This window comes from Vulpes lagopus, chromosome 10 (genome assembly GCF_018345385.1).
Source record: "Vulpes lagopus strain Blue_001 chromosome 10, ASM1834538v1, whole genome shotgun sequence".
Lineage (NCBI taxonomy): Eukaryota > Metazoa > Chordata > Mammalia > Carnivora > Canidae > Vulpes > Vulpes lagopus.
In genome coordinates this window covers 91,243,367-91,265,360 of record NC_054833.1, presented here as the reverse complement: position 1 = coordinate 91,265,360, position 21,994 = coordinate 91,243,367, and the positions used below count along the sequence as shown (strand labels likewise).

The 21,994-nt window shown below is 46.4% G+C and overlaps 1 protein-coding gene across 2 annotated transcripts in view; it reads left to right on the top strand.

Annotated features, from left to right (window-relative positions):
* ZC3H18 (zinc finger CCCH-type containing 18) overlaps window positions 1-21,994 on the top strand; it is a 65,973-nt gene that overhangs the window by 33,754 nt on the left and 10,225 nt on the right. For both annotated transcript variants that reach the window (XM_041771608.1, XM_041771607.1), the window contains 2 exons: window positions 3,312-3,429; window positions 4,660-4,928. In XM_041771608.1, coding sequence (XP_041627542.1) covers window positions 3,312-3,429; window positions 4,660-4,928 — 387 coding nt within the window. The remainder of the gene's footprint in view (window positions 1-3,311; window positions 3,430-4,659; window positions 4,929-21,994) is intronic.

Here is a 21,994-nt window from a genome sequence, read left to right as displayed (position 1 = left end):
CTCTGCCTCTCTCTTCACTCTTTCTGAATGAATGAATAAATAAATCTAAAAAAAAAAAAAAGAAAGAAAGCTGTGTCATTCAGCAGAGCCAGCCAGACTTGATTAAGTCTGTCAGGGTCCTGGACGAGCTGCGGGAGAGGCCTCCGAGAAAGCCGTCCGCTGGAGGCCATCAGTTGACCCAGACACTCATCCTGGCAGAGACCTCTGTGACTACCCAGAGCAGCATGTCTGCAGGTTGTTAAGTGTCTTGGTTTCCCTCACCAGCTTACTCAAAGGGAAGAGTTGGTCTGGAGCCAAGACATCTCTGGAAAAATGCCCAGGGGTTGCTGGGTCTATATTTTCTCTTTTCTCCATTGGGGTCCAAAGCACCCCCGGGTAGGTCCTCTGGGTCCGTGGGTAAGTTGGGTCTCCTTACCTTCTTCGCAGTGGTTAGCAATGGTCCCTTCCCTGTGGATTACAAGCCTACCTTGGCCCTCCTTTATCCTACAATCTGGGGTCTGTCTCTGGACTTCTGTCACATTCCTGTGAGCCATTTGTTTCTTCCCAAGAAAGACCTCCTACAGTGTCCTGTTGTCTCAGGGCATGTCTTTCTTGGCTGGTCTCACACCTGGGTACCAGCTCGTCCAGCTACATACAAAGGTGCACTGGTGCTCGTACTGGGATTGCCCAACATTTATAAATTAATGGAGAGATAACTGACTTCTTGCCATGTGTAGTCCTCCTGGCCAAACACCGGGAACATCGTCTCATTTATTCACACGTGTTCTTGCATCTTTCCAGTGGTTTTTTTTGTTGTTGTTGTTGTTTTAATTTTACTTAGTTAACATATCGTACGGTATTGGCTTCAGGAGTAGAATTCCGAGATTCATCACTTCCATACAACACCCAGTGCTCACCCTAACAGGTGCCCTCCTTCGTGCCCATCCCCCACCCACCTCCCTCCATCAACCCCCAGGTTGTTCTTTATTAAGAGTCTCTTATGGCTTGTTTCCCTCTCTCCTTTTCTTCTTTTTCCCCTTCCCCTATGTTCATTTATTTTGTTAAATTCCACATTTGAGTGACATCTTATGGTATTGGTCTTTCTCTGACTGACCTATTTCACTCAGCATAATATCCTTTAGTTCCATCCATGTATTTGCAAATGGCAAGATTTCATTCTGATGGCTGAGTAGTAGTCCATTGTGTATATATGCCACATCTTCTTCATCCATTCATCTGTCACTGGACATCTGGGCTCTTTCCACAGTTTGACTATTGTGGAGATTGCTGCTATAAACATTGGGGTGCAGGTGCCCCTTAGGATCACTACATCTATATCTTTGGGGTAAATTCCTAGCAGTACAATTACTGGGCCGTAAAGTAGCTCTTATTTTTTAACTTTTTGAGGAACCTCCATACTGTTTTCCAGAGTGGCTACACCATCTTGCATTCTCACCAGCAGTATAAGAGGATTCCCATTTCTCTGCATCCTTACCAACCTCTCAAAAACACCAGTTTTCTGACTTGTTAATTTTAGCCATTCTGACTGGTGTGAGGTGGTATCGCATTGTGGTTTTGTGATGTAGAGCATTTTTTCATATGCTTGTTGGCTGTGTGTATGTCTTCTTTGGAGAAATGTCTGTTCATGTCTTCTGCCCATTTCTTGATTGGATTTTTTTGTTTATTGAGTATTGAGTTTGTAAGTTCTTTAAAGATTTTGGAAACTAGTCCTCTATCTGATGAGACATTTGCAAATTATTTCCCATTCTGTAGATTGTCTTTTGGTTTTATCAATTATTGGTTGTGCAGAAGCTTTTTATCTTGATGCAGTCCCATTTCTGCCTGTTTCCCTTGCCTTTGGAGACGTGTTTACCAAGAAGTTGCTGCCTGTGTTCTCCTCTAGGATTTTGATGGACTCCTGTCTCACATTTAGGTCTTTCATCCATTTTGAGTTTATTTTTGTGTATGGTGTAAGGAAATGGTCCAGTTTTCATTCTTCTGCATGTGGCTGTCCAATTTTCCCAGCACCATTTGTTGAAGAGACGATCTTTTTTCCACTAGATGTTCTTTCCCGCTTTATCAAAGATGAATTGACCACAGATTTGAAGGTCTGTTTCTGGGGTCTCTATTCTGTTCCATTGGCTATGTGTCTGTCTTTGTGCCAGTACTGTGCTGTCTTGATAATACAGCTTTGTAATACAGCTTGAAATAAAAAATTGTGATGCTTCCAGGTTTGGTTTTCTTTTTTATTTTTTAGATTTTATTTATTTATTAATGAGAGACAGAGAGAGGCAAAGACATAGGCAGAGGCAGAAGCAGGCTCCTTGCAGGGAGCCCGATGTGGGACTCGGTCCCAGGACCCCAGGATCGTGACCTGAGCCAAAGGCAAACACTCAACCACTGAGCCACCCAGGTCCCCCTAGCTTTGGTTTTCTTTTTCAACATTCCTTTGGCTATTTGGGGTCTTTTCTGCTTCCATACAATTTTTGAATTATTTGTCCCAGCTCTGTAAAAAAGGCTGGTGGTATTTTGATAGGGATTGCACTGAATGTATAGATTGCTTGGCATAGTAAAGACATTTTAACAGTGTGTGTTTTTCTAATCCATGAGCATGGAATGTTTTTCCATTTCTTTATATCTTCTCAAGAGCATCATAAAGTTTTTCTCAAATAGGTTCTGCTCATTTCCAGTTAAATGTACTTTGTTCCTCAGTAATTTTTTTTCTTGTTTGCTGTTGTAAATGTGGATTTCTCTGCTCTCTCTCCCAAGTGGTGATTATTTGGTTTCCATCTACTTCACTGGGTTCTTCTGGCTGCTTGGATTGGCTTTACTGTGTCTGTTTCCAGGCATTAGACCCTTTCCTCCTTGCCCAGTCTCCTGCCTCCTGGTCGTGACCACCAGGCCCCTGTCCCACTGGTGGGTGGTAATGAAGGTCGTGGCCTCCTCCCCTTGGCCCAGCCTTACACAAGTGCCCCTCTGTTACCATTAGATAGGAGGTTGGTTTAGTTCCAAAGCATGTACATGTGTGTAGTTGCATTACAGAAGTGCTACCGCTAGCCCCTTCAGTACTTTCACAAGGAGCTGGTCCTCTTGTCCCAGATGCTGCCCCCATCTATGGGTGCAGTTCTCTGATTTTTCGTTTTAGGTCTCATGTGTGATATAGTCAGGAATCTCTTCATACGGATTCCTTGCGCTCTTGGAATAAATCCCACTGGTCATGGTGTATACTTTCTTAACATGCTCTCAAATTCTGTTTGCTAACACTTTATGTACTGTTTTTGCATTAATATTCCTAACTGATAAGATTTACTTTTTCCTCTCTCTGTTTTCAGACTAGAGCCTTACGCAGACCCATATTATGACTATGAAATCGAGCGTTTCTGGCGTGGTGGGCAGTACGAGAACTTCCGGGTGCAGTATACAGAGACAGAGCCGTACCATAATTACCGGGTAAGTGGGATGTGGGTGTGTACATTCAACTCACTGGGCGATTCCTTAAAATTAACCCCTTTTTAACTTATGGAACTTTATATGGTCTTAATAGTGTTGGTACAGTGTATCAATTTCAAGCCCAAATTGACTGTAGAGAAACAGTTCGGATCCACAGATTAAATTGGTGGTGATGTGAGCAGAGACTTCCTTTATCTGTGTTCCTCCTATGTTTTTTTTTTTTTTTAATTAGGTTTACCAGTGGGGTTATTAATATAAGTTTGCATAGGCATGTGTGTTCCACTCTCCAGAACAAACTGAATGTATCTATTACTCTTTCAGTCATACCATTTATAATTGTGCTATACTCATCCATTTTCATAACCTGGGCCTTTCCCCAGCTGTATGTTTGTTGTTCTCCTGGAGAACTATTCTGTATTGGTATTTCCCGATGAATAGATGTGTTTCAGCCTTTGAATCCCTAGTGTTTTCAGGATGATGAGGAAAAGCTGCCACTAAGAAGAGGTCAAATGGGGCACAGTGGGATAGTTTTTGTCCTATTATGTGATGGAGTTTTGAGTTTTAGGGATCAGAGGGAGGTGACTACCCTGGGAGCCCATAGATGGTGGGATCCTGTTTGACCATCCTGGCCCATTTCCTCAATAGAACAGGTCCCCCAGTGGGGCCTGGCCACAGGGATATGGGTGCTGCATGCCCACTAGGGCAGCCTGGAAGGTCAGATCTGGGTCCTTGTTGGAGCCCCTTTTTGCCACCTTTCTCCCCAACCATGTCCAAGATGGAAGGGCAGGGGCATGCTTCATTTTCCTGCAGGCCACCTAAAGCCTGAGACCTGTCTTCATGCTGTGATTGGGGCTTTATCCTGCTTTAACCTTGAATATAAGAACAGATGAATGAATGAGTGCAGAGCGTTAGTTCAGAAAGGTGTCCACGAGTCATGTGTAGGAAAGCAAGAGCAGCCACTTCAGGGTGCCCCGTCTCTACCAGACTCCACCCAGTAGAGTGCTTTTTGTCCAAGCCCTCGGGAGGCCTTGTTGGGTCATCTCTACTCCACGCAGGAAGGGCTGAGGTAGGAGGCAGGTGGCACTGAACTGTTAGGTTGGTTCCTGAGCTGGTGTCTGGCGCACTGATGGACACTGTTTTAAGGAGAAGCTTAGAAACAGAGTGAGCACTTGAGGTCCTTGCCTGTGGCCTTGGCACCAGGCACCACCCATCATGTACGTTTGGTTTCAGGAGCGGGAGCGCGAGCGGGAGCGAGAGAATCGGCAGCGGGAACGTGAGCGCGAGCGGGAGCGGGACCGAGAACGGGAACGCAGGCAGCGGGAGCGGGAGCGAGAGCGAGAGCGGGAGCGAGACAAAGAGCGACAGCGGAGGAAAGAGGAGTGGGAGAGAGAGCGAGCCAAACGGGATGACAAGGACCGGCAGCATAGAGACCGCGACCGGGAGAAGGAGCGGGAGAAGGAAAAAGAGAAGCCGAAGCCCCGTTCCCCGCAGCCACCAAGGTAGGCCATCCACCTGCTGGGCTCTGGGCTCCAGGCCCAGAGAGGAGGGGCTCACTAGCCTAACACAGGTCCTGTCTGCTTCCTACAGCCCCATACCCACAATCCTGCCATCACTGCTGGGAAACGATGTGGTTTCCTTCGTAGGTGCCAACTATCCTGTAAACATACATTATGGTGGGAATGCTGTGTCATCATCCTAAGTCATTAAAGTTCTGAATTCCCACTCCATGTGCTTTGGCAGAGGGGCACCACCGTGTGGCGCTCTGGCAGCTAGAATACAAGATCTTGAGTCTCCTGGTAGAGGACAGGCCTCCAGTTAGCTCTGTCTCTGGATGCTGGTTCTCGTTTTGTACTGTGCCATGAGGGTTGCCTGTGTGACCGCTGGGGTAGATACTGAAGACAGGCAGTACAACAGCGACCCAAGAGGCCGGGCAGGTTCTAGGGTTTCAGACATCCCTTTTGGTCTAAAATACATACAGGGTATGCCTGGATGGCTCAGTCAATTGAGCGTCTGACTCGTCATTTCATCTCAGGTCATGATCTCAGGGTCATTGATCAAGCCCTGCATAAGGCTGCACACTCAGCATGGAGTCTGCTTGAGAGTCTCTCTCTCCCTCTTCCCTTCCCACCACTTCCTCACTCTTTTCCTTTCTTCTCTAAGATAAATAAATAAAAATTTTAAAAGGAAATAAATAATCTATTTTAAAGTAAATAAATAGGGATGCTTGTGTGACTCAGCGGTTTATCGCCTGCCTTCAGCCCAAGGCATGATCCTGGAGTTCCGGGATCGAATCCCACATCGGGCTCCGTGCATAGAGCCTGCTTCTCCCTCTGCCTGTGTCTCTGTGCCTCTCTCTCGCTCTGTCTCGAATGAATGAATGAATGAATGAATGAATGAATGAATAAAATCTTTTAAAAAAATTAAAAATGGAATTGCTAGGTCATGCAATAACTCTCTTTAACCTTTTGATAAATTTCTAGAATCTTCCTAGGTAGCTGCATCATTCCCACCAGAAATGTGAGAGAGTTCCAGTTTCCTCCAGATTATTTATTATTGTCCGTCTTTTTTTATCACAGCTGTCCTAGTGGGTATGAAATGGTAGGTTGGGCAGCCGGGGTGGCTCAGCTCAGCAGTTTAGCGCCACCGTCAGCCCAGGGTTTGATCCTGGAGACCCGGGATCGAGTCCCACGTCGGGCTCCCTGCATGGAGCCTGCTTCTCCCTCTGCCTGTGTCTCTGCCTCTCTCTCTCTCTCTCATGTCTCTCATGAATAAATAAAGTCTTTAAAAAAAAAAAAAAGAAATGGTAGATTATTGTAGCTTTAGTTTCATTTTCCTGAGCCTCTTTTCGTGTGTTTCTTGGTATATATGTTCATTAGAGAAACATCTATTCAGATTCTTTGCCTTTCTTTTATTATTCATTCGCTTTATAACTGAGTTGTAAAAGTTCTTAATGTATTCTAGGTACAAACCTTTTGTCAGATACCTGACTTGCTCACCCTGTACTTTGCATTATTGGTTCTGCTTTTTGATGATGTCCATTTTTTTCTTTCTTTCTTTCTTTCTTTCTTTCTTTCTTTCTTTCTTTCTTTCTTTCTCTCTCTCTCTCTCTCTCTCTCTTTCTTTCTCTCTTTTTCTTTCTTTCTTTCTTTATTTCTTTCTTTGGAGGGAAAGCCTCTTATTTTGTATTTTTTCCATCTTTACCAGACGCAGTCAATGTGTAACATTGTACAAACCTAAAGTATACAGTGTGGTGATTGGATATGGTTCCATGTTGCAGAATAATCTCCATAATAAGTAAACACCAGCATCACCCCACATAACTACCTTCTCTTTGTATCTCTCTGTGAGCATCACCTCACATAACCACCTTCTCTTTGTACCATCTATTCTCTCAGCAGCATTCAAGTACACAGGACAGAGTTACTCACACTGCAGCCCCCAGGCATACACTAGATCCCCAGAACTTACTCATCTTGTTGCTGGAAACGTGTGCTGTTTGACCAGCATCTCCCCATTGCCAGCAGCACCAACAAGTGGCAACCACTGTTCTACTCTCTGTGTTTGCATATAGTGCTCTTAGATTCTGCATGTAAGTGAGATCGGACAATAAGAATAGAGAGTCGTTTTTTGTCTGACTTACTTCAGTTAATGTAATTTCTCAGGGTCCATCCAGGTCCTCACAGATGGCAGGATGTCTTACTTCCTATTATGGCTGAATAATAAATACTCCATCATATGACTCTCCCACATTTTCTTTATCCATTCATCCATCCATGGACACAGGTGGTTTTCATGGTGTTCCTGTTGATAGGAATGCTGAGGTGAATGTGAGTACAGACCTCTCTTTTTGTTTTTATTTTCCTTGCATATTTACCTGGAAGTGGTTTCTGGGTCATGCAGTAGTTCTATTTTTAATGTTTGGAGGACCCTCCATGCTGTTCTCCACAGTGACTATACCAGTTTGCATTCCCACCATTGGTGCATGAGGGTTCCTTTTCCCCACCCTCACTGACACTTGTTGACAGTTGTGCTTTTGATGACAAGCATTTGGAGAAGTGGGACATGATACCTCATGGTGGGCTTGATCTACATTCCCCTGATAATTAATCTTGGTGAGCATCTTTTCACATACCTGTTGGCCATCTGGATGTCCTCTTTTGGAAAAGATCAGATTAAGAAACTGTGTTTTTAAGTCAGGTTGTTTTTGACTGAGTTGTATGAGTTTCTTATATATTTCATATGTTAGCCACTTATCAGGTAGATGGTTTGCAAATACTTATTCTTTTATTCTTTTTTTTTTTTAAGATTTTATTTATTCATGAGAGAGACAGGGAGAGAGAGAAGCAGGCTTCATGCAGGGAGCCCGATGTGGGACTTGATCCCAGGTCTCCAGGATAATGCCCTGGGCCGAAGGCAGGCGCCTAACTGCTGAGCCACCCAGTTGTCCCTTATTCTTGTAGGTTATCTCTCTTTCTTTCTTTTTCTTTCTTTCTTTCTTTCTTTCTTTCTTTCTTTCTTTCTTTCTTTCTTTCTCTTTCTTTCTTTCTTCCTTCCTTCCTTCCTTCCTTCCTTCCTTCCTTCCTTCCTCCCTTTCCTGTGCAGAAGCTTTTTAGTTGGATGTGGTCCTACTTATCTATTTTGTCAATTTCCAAACATATTTTTTAATTTAGTTTCAGAGATAGAGCTCAATGATTCCACTTACTTATTTTTGATTTTGTGTCCTGTGCTGTGTTCTGATCAGACTGTCCTTACTGAGACCCGTGTCACAGAGCTTTGTTCCTGTGTTTTCTTCTAGGAATTTCATGGTTTTGGGTCTCCAATCATTTTGAGTCTTTAATCCACTTGGAGTTATTTTTGTGCACAGTGTGACATGGGGGTCTAGTTTCATTCTTTCACATGTGGCTGTCCAGTGTTCCCAATACCATTTATTGAAGAGACTGTCTTCTCCTCATTATATCTTTTGCCCCCTTTGTTGTAAATGACCACATATATGTGTATTTATTTCAGGGCTCTCAGCCCTGTTCCATTGATCTGTGTCTGTTGGTTTTTGTTTTTAAGTAATCTCTACACCTAACATGGGGCTTGAACTCATGACCCCGAGATCAAGAATCCTGTGCTCTATTGACTGAGCCAGCCAGGTGCCCTGATCTATGTTTGCTTTTATGCCATTACTATACAGTGTTGATTAATAAAACTTTGTGATATACTTTGAAATCAGGAAGGATGGTGCCTCCAGCTTTGTTCTTGCTCAAGATTACTGTTTGGGATCTTTTGTGGTTCCACATATATTTTATGATTTTTTTTTTCCAGTGGAAAATTGGAATTTTGATAGAGATTTCACTGAATCTGTAGATAGCTTTGGGTACTATGGACATTTTTATAGTATTTCTTTCAATCTGTGAACATAGGTTGTATTTCCATTTATCTCTGGTCTTCAGCTTCTTTCATTAATTTCATATAATTTTCAGCGTCTTTCACCTTCTTGGCTAAATTTAGTTGTAAGTTGTTTTGTTTTATTTTAAGATTTTTATTTATTCGAGAGCAAGAGAGCAAGAAACTAAGAGCATGTGCTCGCTTCGGCAGCACATATACTAAAAAAAGAAACTAAGAGCATGATTAGGGATGGGGGAGGGGCAGAGGGAGAGGGACAAGCAGGCTCACCACTGAGTCAGATGCGGGATCATGCCCTGAGCTGAAGGCAGACACTTCACCCACTGAGCCACCCAAACACCCAGTATTTTATTATTTTTGATGGAGTTGTTAATGGGATTGTTTTCTTTGTTGTTTGCAGGTTGTTAGGGTATAACAATGCAACAGATTTTTTTTTTTTATGTTGACTTTGTATCCTCTGTACTGAATCCATGTACTAGTTACAGTTCTTTGGTGAATGTAGCCAGGCTTCCTGTATGATCAGACCAGCTCCTCTCTCATCTGCAGCTGTGTTTCTGACAGTAGACAGCAGGATACTTAGTCTGTGTGAGCACCAGTTTTGACTGTTCTCATCCTCCAGATTGCAGTAAATTGTCCACACTAAATTTGCTGTATTTTTTTTATACTTTCCTAACATTAGGCAAACTAATGTTTTTAAAGAATATTCAAAAAAATAAAATAAAGAATATTCAGAGTAAATGAAATGTTCTAGATGTACTGAAACGGTTCATTCTTTAAAAGACTGTTTTGATGAATCTGTTACAGCAGTCATGCTTTACTATCTTGAAATTTATAACTTTATTTGAATGGCAGGGCTTGATTTTGACCTTCCTGTTGTGTTAGTCCATTGAAGCCCCCTGTTGATAGAAACACTTTTCCCAGAGATGCACGCTGTTTCCAGTGTGGACTCCGTTCTGGGGCTGTGCCCCACTCTGGGAGCACTGTTGGAGCAGGAGGCCCAGATGTCTGCTCACATCACCCACTTTGCTTTTCATCCAGCCTGTTCCCTGGCATCCACTGCCCCTACTGGTCCTCAGTGTCCACAGGACTTTGTTCAGATCTTGCTGCTCAGAGAGGCCTTCCCGCTCACCCTGCTTCATAGTTCCTCATAGCTCTTATCACTCCCTCACGTCACATTACTGTTCACTCATGTGTTATCACCTGATGCCTTCTAAGGTGCAGTCCCCTGCAGGGCACCACAGCGTCAGGGCTCCTCAGAACCTGGCACAGTGCTGGAGCCTTGATGGTGCTGTAAATGAGTTTTGGATTTGGTAGCGGCCTGCTACCTGTTTTTACCCTGTCATAGTAAATGTAGGATTGATCAAATTGCAGGCTGAGTTCTGCAAACAGAATTTAGTCTGCTTCCCAGATTCATAAAACAGCTGTTTTCATGATATCCAAATCTCTGGTTTTAGAGGGAGAGACACAAGAAAGATGGGCAGATGATATCTAGTATGTTACTGTGCCCTGTAACTCTGTGGATTCCCGAACCACATCAGCCAGTCCACTCCGGTGGTTTGATGTTATGAGCATACTTACTCATATTTACTCTGGCTGCAGACCGCCTTCCCCTACTCCTATTCATATGTCCTGCTTGTTGCCAGGAAGCCAACTAGCTCCAAGTCAAGTGTCTGTATTTCCAGCTCAGGGACATTTTTATACACATAAGTGTGCTTTTAGAGAAAGCCTGTTGGAAGGAGGCCAGCTGCACAGGTGGTCTGTGCTTGTTGCTAACTCATGGGATAGACGCCCAACTGGCACTCACTTCTGTTCCCAGTGCTTCCTGACCCCTCCAGAGAAACGTCCATGTGAATCCAAAAAGACTGCTCTAAAGGCAGGGACACTTATTGACTTGGTCACCAAGCACCAGATCCCTGTGAAGAACAGCCTCCACACCCTACATTTGCACAACCATGGACCTTCAGGTGAGGGATGGGGTCAGTGAGAACACAGCTGAGCCAGCAGGGCGGGTTCAGGAGGCTTGACTAAGGGGACTCTTCCTAAAATGAGGTGCAGCTTTCTCACCTAACCGGGCAAGCCTGCTCTCCACTGGTGTCTGCCTGGTTTGCTTCCTTCTGGTAAGCTTATGTCCCCCCCTTTCTCTTCTTCCCCAGACCTTCAATCATGCTCCCATGGGCCTCCCCCAACAGCACCTCTGCTGTTGGCAGAGGTGAGCTCACCCTGTCACTTGGTTTGGATTCAGCCTGTCTCATTGTTGCCAGGGAGTCTTGAACCCCATCTTTGATCATCCTGGCTGGAACCCTGCCAGCCTTGCTGCCAGTGTGAAGGGCTAGGGTTTCACCAGAGCAGAATTTCCAGCAGTCCTCCTATTTCCTTTTTCTTTGACCAGCCAAAGCTGGTGTGACCACTTCAGGAGGTGGTTGAATTTCCCTGCAAGAGTTTACTTATTTAGCCTATGACAGGTTGGGAATTTTACATCAGCAGATGGATAGAAAGAACCTTTCTTGCCTAAAATAGGAGACAGATATGACTGCGTTCATAGAGTTGAGTTGAGTGGGAAGCTTTTGTCTTAGCTAGTGCATAAGGGACTCTGTGGTGGGGTCAGATGTGCTCCTGCAGATTCGGGGGAATAAATAGGAGTGGGTGGTGATAAACACCCAAAACACCCAGTGTGTTTTGTCTGCAACCAGCAAGAGTTCTTTAAACCCAGACCACCCATTACCCAGAAGAGGGTGGGACAGACACATGGCACAGTAGGGTGAGGCGCAGGTGGGGACTGATGCCATGTGCCAGCTGAGGGCTGGGCTCCCTGTTTCTTACTCTGTGCCTGTCAGCCTTCTTTCCTGTGGCTCTCCCCCTTGCCTGAGCTGGTCCATTCTAACATGGATATTTGGTGAGCTGCCTTCTGAGGAAAATCTCCCTCTGGGAGTTCTTACCAGCTTTCCTCTAGAGCTCATAGGCTGGATACAGTGTCGCTGTGTGAAGAGATGTGTCTCTCCTTTTAGGTTTACCTTCTGTAACTAGGCCTTTGGAGATCCTTTGCCCACTCCTGTATCTGAACTATTTTTAGATGTGAGCACAACCTGGTAACCAATTCTGTAGACTGCATCTGTCTATGTAAATAGAGGGAAATCCCTTTTGTGAAACCTCCTTCTGATCTTTGTAGCCAAGTCAGTGGGTGTGCTTCACTGGGTGGAGCTCAGATAGGTAATTAGGATGTTCTTTGGCATACGGAAATTAATTTCATTCTAGATAAAAATTGTAATTGGGATCTTCGTGGAGGGATTGTCCAGACTGCCTATTGTCTTGAAAGCTGTTCGCTCAACATTCAGATGTCCGTGTGACGTTGGTGCCTGTTGATGCTGAAATGGCAGGCTCCTTATTTCCCAGGAGCTTTCTCCATCATCACGAGGGAGCACTTTTCCACCCGCTGCTTCACACTCTCTGAAGCTTACGGTCTCCTTGTTGTCTCAGGGTGCCAGAGGCCTGTGTGCAGCCAATCACCATCCAGTGTGAGGCACACCAGAGGCCTCCAGGTGGGCTCGGGGTGGGCAGGCATCCATAGCCGCCTTCAGAGGAGTCCATGAGCCCCTGATAAAGGCCCCCTGCTCTGGACTCACCCTCAGAAGCTGAGAATAGCCAAGGCAAGGGAGGTTGCTTTGCAGCTGAATGAGCTCAGGCTCACCATCATTTCCACGGCTACGTGGCCTTCTGCCACCCTAAAGAGAATGGTGACACTCATTCTGGTCTGCAGTCTTCTTTGCAAAAACTGCACATTAGGTTTTCCTGTGCTTTTGGTGACTCTCCCTTCCCATTCTCTGAGCGCACCTGCTCCCCCTCTGGCCCTGCCCATTGCTGGCGCCAAACTAACCAGTGTTCTATCCTCGTCTTGGAGCAGTCGTTTTCCACCACCTCCCATATTGTATGTGGTGCCTTTGGCTGGGTCCATGAATTTGAACAAGTTGTGGTTGATCACACACTAGACCAGTGTGGTGGCATCACACAGCTTTGCTGCTCCCCCAGTTATGTTCAATGACCACACCTGGACAGCTGTCAGGAGCCTCATAGGACGTGTTTGGCCCCACAGAAGCAGGTGGGCATTGTCCTGAGGCCATGTGATGGCAGATGGCCCCAACCTCCCACTCTGCTCCCAACTTCATGACATTTTGTGCTTCCTGATGAGCTGGACATTCAGAGAGTGTTCAGAGTTGGTTCCCTGGCACTTAGGCTTTAAAACAGTAACTGATCTAGTGTTAGAGCAGATGTAATAAACCTTAGTCCACTGTTCAGACCTCTCATCTGTCCCAGGCACAGCTGCACTGCTTACCATTGAGAAAGTCACTGTTGCCTGGGCATTTTTGAGGAAAAGTGTATCCTGCTTTAGCTTCTTGACTTTTTAAGCTACTGAGTGATCCAGAAGTTGCCCAACAGATAAAGACAGGCAGCTAATAGCATTCTCTTGTGTATTCAGATCTAAGCATGGACATCTGGTGTCGACAGGAGTGGGAGACAGGTGGACACAGATGAGGTTGTGAGGTAGAAGAACTTGCTGCTTAGCCTCCTGGAGCATCAGTCCGCCCCCAGATGCAGCCTTGTTTCTTGTGGGGGCGGCAAGGGCAAGAGCTTTAAGGAGCCTTGGACAATGTCAGGGGCCTTGCAGCCATCAAGAAATGTAAGTGGATGCCACTTGCCCACCACTGGAAACAGTATAGATTGTTTTTCTTTCTCTTTACCTGGAAATTAAAGTGCAAGTGGGTGGGAACTTGTGCATCCCCTCTGCTGGCAGTCACATTTCTCAGGTTGTTTCCAATTAAATTCAAAGATGTTTTCAAAATTGGAGTATGGAAGTGATGTGTCTGTCGCTGAGTGCCCCCTCCCAAGGGAAAGCCTGTCCATCCTCCCTCCCCTGGGAGAAGCAGCCAGCCCTTGGTGTCTGGAGGTATAAGTCCTCGGGGCCATCCCGTGAGGACCGGGATTTGGCCCCTGGGATTGTCAGAGTTTCAGGTGCTGCTGTGTGTCTCATGGATTTGGCATGCTTTGGCCTGTGTTATAGGACCTCTGGGGTGCCAAGCTGAGAAATGAGAACAGGAGATGTAAGTTCTTCATATCTTATCTGCGTGTTCAGTCCCTAAGGGGGCAGACAGCCTGGTGGAGGCTGCAGGAGGGGTTGTAGCTAGCTGGAGTGGATCATAAAAACTAACAATAGCCTGAGACAGGGAATATGCAGGACTTCCAGGCAAGGTGGGCATTCTGGAAGGAAGGATGTTTTCCAGGCTCGGAGTATCTTCCCTGGCAGGTGCACCCCTCGGGCGTGGTGCTGGGCAGAAGGGATGCAGCCAGCAGGTTCTTTGGGGGGCTGGGAAGGAAGGGCCCACCCAGAAGTCCAGGGCAGGGGCATGGTGGTCCCCAGCCATGTGGGCCTCATGCGTGGTTTCCACCCAGTGTCAGGGGAGGTGATCACCATGCAGGCTTCCATGGAAGGCCCCCAGAGGCTCCCAGAACAAAGTAGTGGCAAAGATCTCCCATGGAAGTTGCTGTAACGTGAGTGTGACGTGAGTGTGAACAAGTTCGGTCATTCCTAATTCCCTTTTCCTCTACCTTCATTAGATGCCCTTTTGATTTTAGAACACTTTATGGTTTTTTATCTTGTTTTATCTTTGACCCCAAACTTGGCAGCTACTCTGCACGGAGTTTCCAGACACCTCAGGGTGGCCGCCCTACGTTACCGGCCTCTGTCTGCTGGTCTAAGATGCAAGGTGTGTCCTTAGTTGACTTGGAGCCACTTTGTTGTGTTTTGTTCTGACGCTTGTGTTCAGCAGCCTGCGTGCTGACCTTTGCTCCCTGGAGTTTCTCCCGAGGCCTTGAGCAAAAGGTCAGTGCCTGGAAGATAAGACTGTGCTGTAGCTGTGCTAGGGAAGGCCACTTCCTTGGGTAGAGGGACAGGAGGCCTGTTTCCCCTCTTTGGTCAAAAGAGTTTATGCAAATTCCAGGGCCCTCCTGCCAGCTCCTGACCAGGCCCTCCCAGGCCGACTATCTGGTTCTGGCTCATCCTCCCGTGTGTCTTCATATGGCTGACCCGCCCACAGGGGCCACAGCTAGCAGCACTGTTTGGGTGCATCGTTTGTTGGTTTGTCGGCCTGGGGCTCTCCTCTGGAGTGTCCACATTCTCCAAAAGGGGCTTCAGCCTCCAGGGCCCTATGTTCCTCTGAAAGCAGAGGTGGAGCCATTGAGGAGAGTGGGTTGGGCTCTAGCCTAACACCAGCCCTACTGCCCCCAGGTTATAGGCTCTGGGGCAGGGGTGCGACCTCCCAGGGTTTCAGAGCACAGCTGTGCTGGCCCTGCTCCCTTACCGCCTGGCACAAAACAGCTTCTCTCCCATCCCTGCCGCTGTTGGGCTGAGAAGCAGCCGAGGGTGGGCAGCAGGGGCAGTACACCACTTACGAGCTGCTCTCTGAGTGAGGGAGCTCCTTCTGTGTCGAGGTCCCATGAGGGATGACAATGTGTGGCTAACACCAGGCTTTAATAAAATTCCTGAGTGTATCCTGGTCAGCATAGCAGAAGATCTCTGCAAAAGTGGGGGAAAAAAAATTTTTTTTTTGAAAAAGATTTTTAAATGACATTTGGGGTTCTTCTGTAATGAATATGAAATGTGATGGTGTAGGAAAGTTTGGAAAACTTTGTGAAGAACAAAGAAAACAGTGAAAAAGGAAAGAGCGTGGATGTGCAGCTCCTGTCATCCCAGGCCCCATGTTTCCCCCACCTTGGGAGTCTGGAGGCACTCATTCTGCCTCCACCGGCGCTCCCCAGTGTCCTCGGCACGTTTCCCAGCAGGGTTTCCCATGAGCTCTTTATCATTCAGTCATTTTTCTCCAGAAACATCTGCCATTAAAATTGAAGGTTCTAGTGTTTTGGGTTTTTTTTTTTTTTTTTTTGAGATTTTATGTATTTATTCATGAGAGACCCACAGAGAGAGACAGAGACACAGGCAGAGGGAGAAGCAGGCTCCCTGCAGGGACCCCCATGTGGGACTGAATCCTAGACCGGGATCACACCCTGAGCCGAAGGCAGACACTCAACCGCTGAGCCACCCAGGTGTGTCCTGAGGGTTCCAGTTTTGTGTCCAAGTCTGAAACTGTTTCTCCTTGGTCAGGGTCACCAAATCTGTGCCCCAGCTCAGCAGTATTTGAATCTGGTGGTTTGCAGAAGGGTCCCCTCACTCAGCGTGCTCCTGAACTACTTCGTTCTTGTGCCACCCACATGGTTTTCTGTATCCAGTTCCCAAGCTTAAATACATTTTAAGAGGAAACTACATCATTTCCATATAACAAGCCAGATCATTTGTCTTGGTGAGTCACGGTAGAAATTAAATTTGAAAAAAAAAAAATGGGGCAGCCCCATGGCCCAGTGGTTTAGCCACTGCCTTCAGCCGGGGTGTGATCCTGGAGACCTGGGATCGAGTTCCACATCGGGCTCCCTGCATGGAGCCTGCTTCTCCCTCTGCCTATGTCTCTGCTTCTCTCTCTCTCTCTTTCTCTCTCTCTCTCTCTGTCTGTCATTAATAAATAAATAAAATCTTTAGGGGATCCCTGGGTGGCTCAGAGGTTTGGCGCCTGTCTTTGGCCCAGGGCACGATCCTGGAGTCCCAGGATCGAGTCCTGCGTTGGGCTCCCGACATGGAGCCTGGTTCTCCCTCCTCCTGTGTCTCTGCCTCTCTCTCTTCTGTGTCTCTCATGAAAAAATAAATAAAACCTTAAAATAATAAAATAAAATCTTTAAAAAATTTAAAATTAAAAACAAAAAATGGTTGCCTCTCTAAGGATTAATTAAAATCAGGGACTCCATTTGCCACACTTTGGGGAGTCTGTTCCATGGGATCATGGGGTCACTCCCAGGCCCTGGTAGCAGCCCTTCAGAGGGACAGTGGCGCTGGCTGGTGGCGTGGGGCATGGTGGCAGGGTTCAGGGCACTCATGACCCCTCCAGCCCTGTGCTGGCACTGGTGAAAGGGCAGCTCAGAGTGAAGCCCAGACTGTCACCCCTCCTTCCCTGCAGAGGAAATGTGCTGACTCTGAGCAGCCTGCTTTGGCCCCTCCTCTTGGCCCCGGTGGATTTTTCTGTGCTGTGATGGGGATGACATTTTGGCCTTTCTCCCCCTGTAGTACAGTCATGGCTGCATCAGGAGTCTGTCCATCTACTCTGTGGCCCTGTTAGAGGAACTGCAGACCAGTGGAGCTAGGCACTTCTGATGACCAATGAAAACCTGGTGGCTGAGCTCTTCTCCTGTTGCATTTTTAGGACGAGAGCAATGCAGAATCTAGGAAGGTGACAGCTCCAGGATGGCCTGGGACAGGCTGGAGTTGACAAACAGGTTTCACCTCCTCCTGGGATTATTTTTCCAGGAGGACACGCTTAGGAGCTTGAGTGGCAGTCATTCTTAGGGTTTAGGGCCAACGTAACAGGGATTTTATACTTCAAGTTACTGTGTCCTTAGGATACTTTTAAATGTTGGTTACTTCTGATGTGGGATTCTTCACAAGAAACAGACTTGGAACTCGCTAGTTCTGCAAATGTCAACAAGTGACAGTTTTTATGTATTATGATGGAATATAAGATGGCCACAGTGAAGCCTCATGGCAGCCAAGATGCTGGTGGTAGGGAATCCACAGCAACTAAAAATCTACCCTGGAAAGGCAGGGCCTCTTAGGAAGAAAATGATTTTCCTTTGCTACACCCATGAAAGAAGACATGAGTAAATAACCATTCCCACCGAAAGCCTAGTGGGCAGAGTGGGCAGGTTTTGCCACAGCTGCTTATGCTCCCTCCACACACACACAGGGGAGCAAGCACAGGACACAGCAAGAAGTTTGAGAATTCTGACTGTATTGTGAGTCCCCCTGCAGGGATGATCCTGGAAGGGGAATAACAGGTAGATCATGAGAGAGCAGCCCCCACAGAGTGAGACCCCCTGCAGGGCAGGGACAGCCCCTCAGAGAGGAGCTGGCCAGTCAGTGTTGTGGGAACTGTCCCCTCATGCTTTATGGGACATAGCACTCACTGAAACCACAAATCCCTGGCACACCAAAGAGTGGAGTTTTACAAAAAGGAAGGAAACTCTGGATCACCTAGAAGAAAAACCCAAGCGAATATGGCTGGGTGCAGAAGGACCTATGAGCCAGCAAGAGAGGGAAACAGTTGGCTCTGCCACTACCACCAGTGAAAAACATGTGGCTGGGAACAGACACAGGACAGTACAGCATTCCTCCATACGTAAAAAGCTTCCTAGAAATGTGGCCACGACTGATAGGGAGTGCCAGAGCTCAGGGCAGCCCGCCAGCCACAGCCACCACCAGAGGCCGTGAAGCCTCTTCTGTGTGTGCCATTGCCATGGTTGGGGCTTGACTTGGTGGCTTCCCTGGTGACACAAGAACCCAGGATTGTCAACAGTGAGTCAGAGTGGGCACCCTGAGGCTGCCGAGTGAGCACAGGTGGGTTTTTCTTTGGGGAGAATACTGAACAGCTTACCAAGAGCCTGCAGAAAGGGTTCGTTTCCTTGGACCTGCTGATTCCACTTCTTAAGGGTTTGCCCTTAGAAAACACTGTCCCTAAAGAGGTCTATGTAAAGGTGATTTTAATGTTGTGGTTTCCTTTAAAGTTAGAAATGGGGGATCCCTGGGTGGCGCAGCGGTTTGGCGCCTGCCTTTGGCCCGGGGCGCGATCCTGGAGACCCGGGATCGAATCCCACGTCGGGCTCCCGGTGCATGGAGCCTGCTTCTCCCTCTGCCTGTGTCTCTGCCTCTCTCTCTCTCTCTGTGACTATAATAAATAAATTTAAAAAAATTAAAAAAAAATAAAATAAAGTTAGAAATGGCTAATAGTGTAGAAATGTTGAGATGCTGTAGCATAGGGGGTAGATTATCACATGGTCTAGGAAGAGCAGATCTGTAGGGGCGGACGCCACAGAAGAGGTGCAGCCGCTGGACAGGTTGCAATTGTGTCTCCAGTGGGTGTGTGTGTGACTGTTGATCGAGACAAAGAGAATACAGGTGCAAAGGAAATGCAGTGGTGCTAAATGTTGGCTGTGTCTGCAGAACGAGATAATGGGATTTTTATTTCCTTGTTTTTATTTTCTCTGTTTTCTAAAACTTTTAAATGAACTTTTTAACTGTTTGATTTTTAAAAATACATATAGGGCAGTCCTGGTGGCCCAGCGGTTTAGTGCTGCCTTTGGTCCGGAGTGTGATCCTGGAGACCTGGGATCAAGTCCCACGTCAGGCTCCCTGCATGGAGCCTGCTTCTCCCTCTGCCTGTGTCTCTGCCTCTCTCTTTCTCTGTGTCTGTCGTGAATAAATAAATAAAATCTTTAAAAAATAAAATAAAAAATACATATCATGGGACCAGCAGATACCTCTTTATTAAACTACTGCTAGTTGTCTAGGATCCTACACTTTGGCTCCTTTTTATTTTTTTTTTTTTTTTTTTTTTTTTTTTTTTTTTTTTGGCTCCTTTTTAAGTGTGAGGTTTTAGTTTGTGAGTTGCATCTATGGGCACTGGGCGCCCTAACTGGTGCTGGGTCTCCTCCCAAGGGCTGCTGAGCTCCCTGCTCCCACGGTCTCCATCCTAAGGTCCTGGAAAAGTGGATGTGCTCTCCCTTTCAGGACTAAGCTGTCTGGCTGCCTCCCTACCCCTTTAAGGAGGGCTCCTGGGTTCTGCTGGTGGTCTGCTGGCCACCATAGAGTGTGCCTTTCCCATGTCAGCCTTGGCTCACTTCCAGGTGATCATTCTGCCCACCTGTAGTTACCACTGATGCAGCCCCATAGGGATTTGGGGGAAGTTGTTCCTCAAGCCTGGTAAGTCCCTCCCACTGGTCTACTAGCCCTCATTCCTGATGCTTGCATTAATGCCTGTCATGTAGAAGCACCTCTGACAGTCTCTGGGCCACCATCTCCTCACTCTCTGGGGCTTTGATCACAGTATTTTCTGGGTGAATTAAACCAGTCTCTTCAAACTTCAGAGAATAAAGGAACTGTTGAAGGCTTGGGTTTAATGATTCACCAGATTTCTCATGCACACAAAAACAAAAGTACTCTTAGTTTTCAATTTTTATTTAAATTCTAGTTAGTTAATATACAGTGCAATACTGGTTTCAGGAGTAGAATTCAGTGATTCATCACTTCTGTAGAACACCCAGTGCTCACCCTAACAGGTGCCCTCCTTTGTGCCCATCCCCCATCTATCCAATCCCCCACGTACCTCTCCTCCATCAAACCTCAGTTTGTTCTAAGAGTCTCTTATGGTTTGCTTCCCTCTCTCCCTCCCCCCGCCTTATGTTCATCTGTTTTATTTCTTAAATTCCACATGAGGGGTGCCTGGGTGGCTCCATCAGTTAAGCATCTGCCTTTGGCTCAGATCATCGTCCCAGGGTCCTGGGATCAAGCCCTGCATCAGGCTCCCTGCTGAGCAGGGGAGTCTGTACCTCCCTCTCTCTCTGCCTCTCCCCTGGCTTGTGCACGCATACTCTCCCTCTCTAATATAAATAAATACTTTTTTTTTTAATTCTAGATGGGTGACATCATACGGTATTTGTCTCTCTCTGACTTATTTCGCTCAGCATAATATCCTTTAGTTCTATCCACATAGTTGCAAATGGCAAGAGTTCATTCTTTCTGATGGCTGAGTAATATTCCATTGTATATATAGACCACATCTTTATCCATTCATCTGTCACAGGACATCTGGGCTATTGTGGACACTGCTGCTATAAACATTGGGATGCAGGTGCCCCTTAGGATCACTACATCTACATCTTTGGGGTAAATCCCTAGCAGTGCAATTACTGGGCTGTAAGGTAGCTCTATTTTTAACTTTCTGAGGAACCTTCATATTGGTGTCCACAGTGGCTGCACCAGCTTACATTCCTACCAGCAGTGTAAGAGGGTTCTTCTTTGTCTGCATCCTCACCAACATCTGTTGCTTTCTGACTTGTTAATTTTAGCCATTCTGACTGGTGTGAAGTGATATATCATCGTGTTTTTTTTTTTTAATTTTAAATTTTTATTTATTTATGATAGTCACAGAGAGAGAGAGAGAGAGGCAGAGACATAGGCAGAGGGAGAAGCAGGCTCCATGCACCGGGAGCCCGATGTGGGATTCGATCCCGGGTCTCCAGGATCACGCCCTGGGCCAAAGGCAGGCGCTAAACCACTGCACCACCCAGGGAACCCATCATCGTGGTTTTGATTTGTGTTTCCCTGATGCCGAGTAATATGGAGCATTTTTTCATATGCTTGTTGTCCATGTGTATGTTATCTTTGGAGAAATGTCTGTTCTTGTCTTCTGCCCATTTCTTGATTAGATTTTTTTTGTTTATTCGGTGCTGAGTTTGATAAGTTCTTCATAGACTTTGGATATTAGCCGTCTATCTGATAAGACATTTGCAAATATCATCTCCCATTCTGTAGGTTGTCTTTTGGTTTTGTCGATTATTGGTTGTGCAGAAGCTTTTTATCTTGATGAAGTCCTAGTAGTTCATTTTTGCCTTTGTTTCCCTTGCCTTCGGAGATGTGTCTAGCAAGAAGTTGCTGCCTGTGTTCTCCTGGGATTTTTTTTTTCCCACTAGGATTTTGATGGACTCCTGCTTCACATTTAGGTCTTTCATCCATTTTGAGTTTATTTTTGTGTATGGTGTAAGGAAATGGTCCGTTTCATTCTCCTACATGTGGCTGTCCAATTTTCCCAAAACCATTTGTTGAAGAGACTTTTTTTTTTCCCCATTGGATGTTCTTTCCGACTTTGTCGAAGATGAGTTGACCATAGAGCTGTTGGCAATAAAAACTTCATTACCCTTAAACTAAGTATTTGTTGTGCACTTACTGTGTGTCAGCTCTGGAAAGAGCCTGTTGGACAAGGCCACCCCATCCTTCCCAGAGTTTGCAGTATGGTGGGGAATTCAGTAAGTCATCACACCCATAAAAGTAAGTACCGGCATGTTCAGTTACCCTGAAGGAGAGAGACGGATGTCCCTCCAGGAAGGATGCGTGTGCATGGAGACCATGTGTGGAGTGAGTTCTGCTGCCTCTGTAGATGACCCTTTACTTGTCAGGCTTCCCCTGAAGAAAGCGCTTATGCCACGATCCTGCCTCTCGGTTTCCTTCACCAAACAGCACTGCTGTCATAGA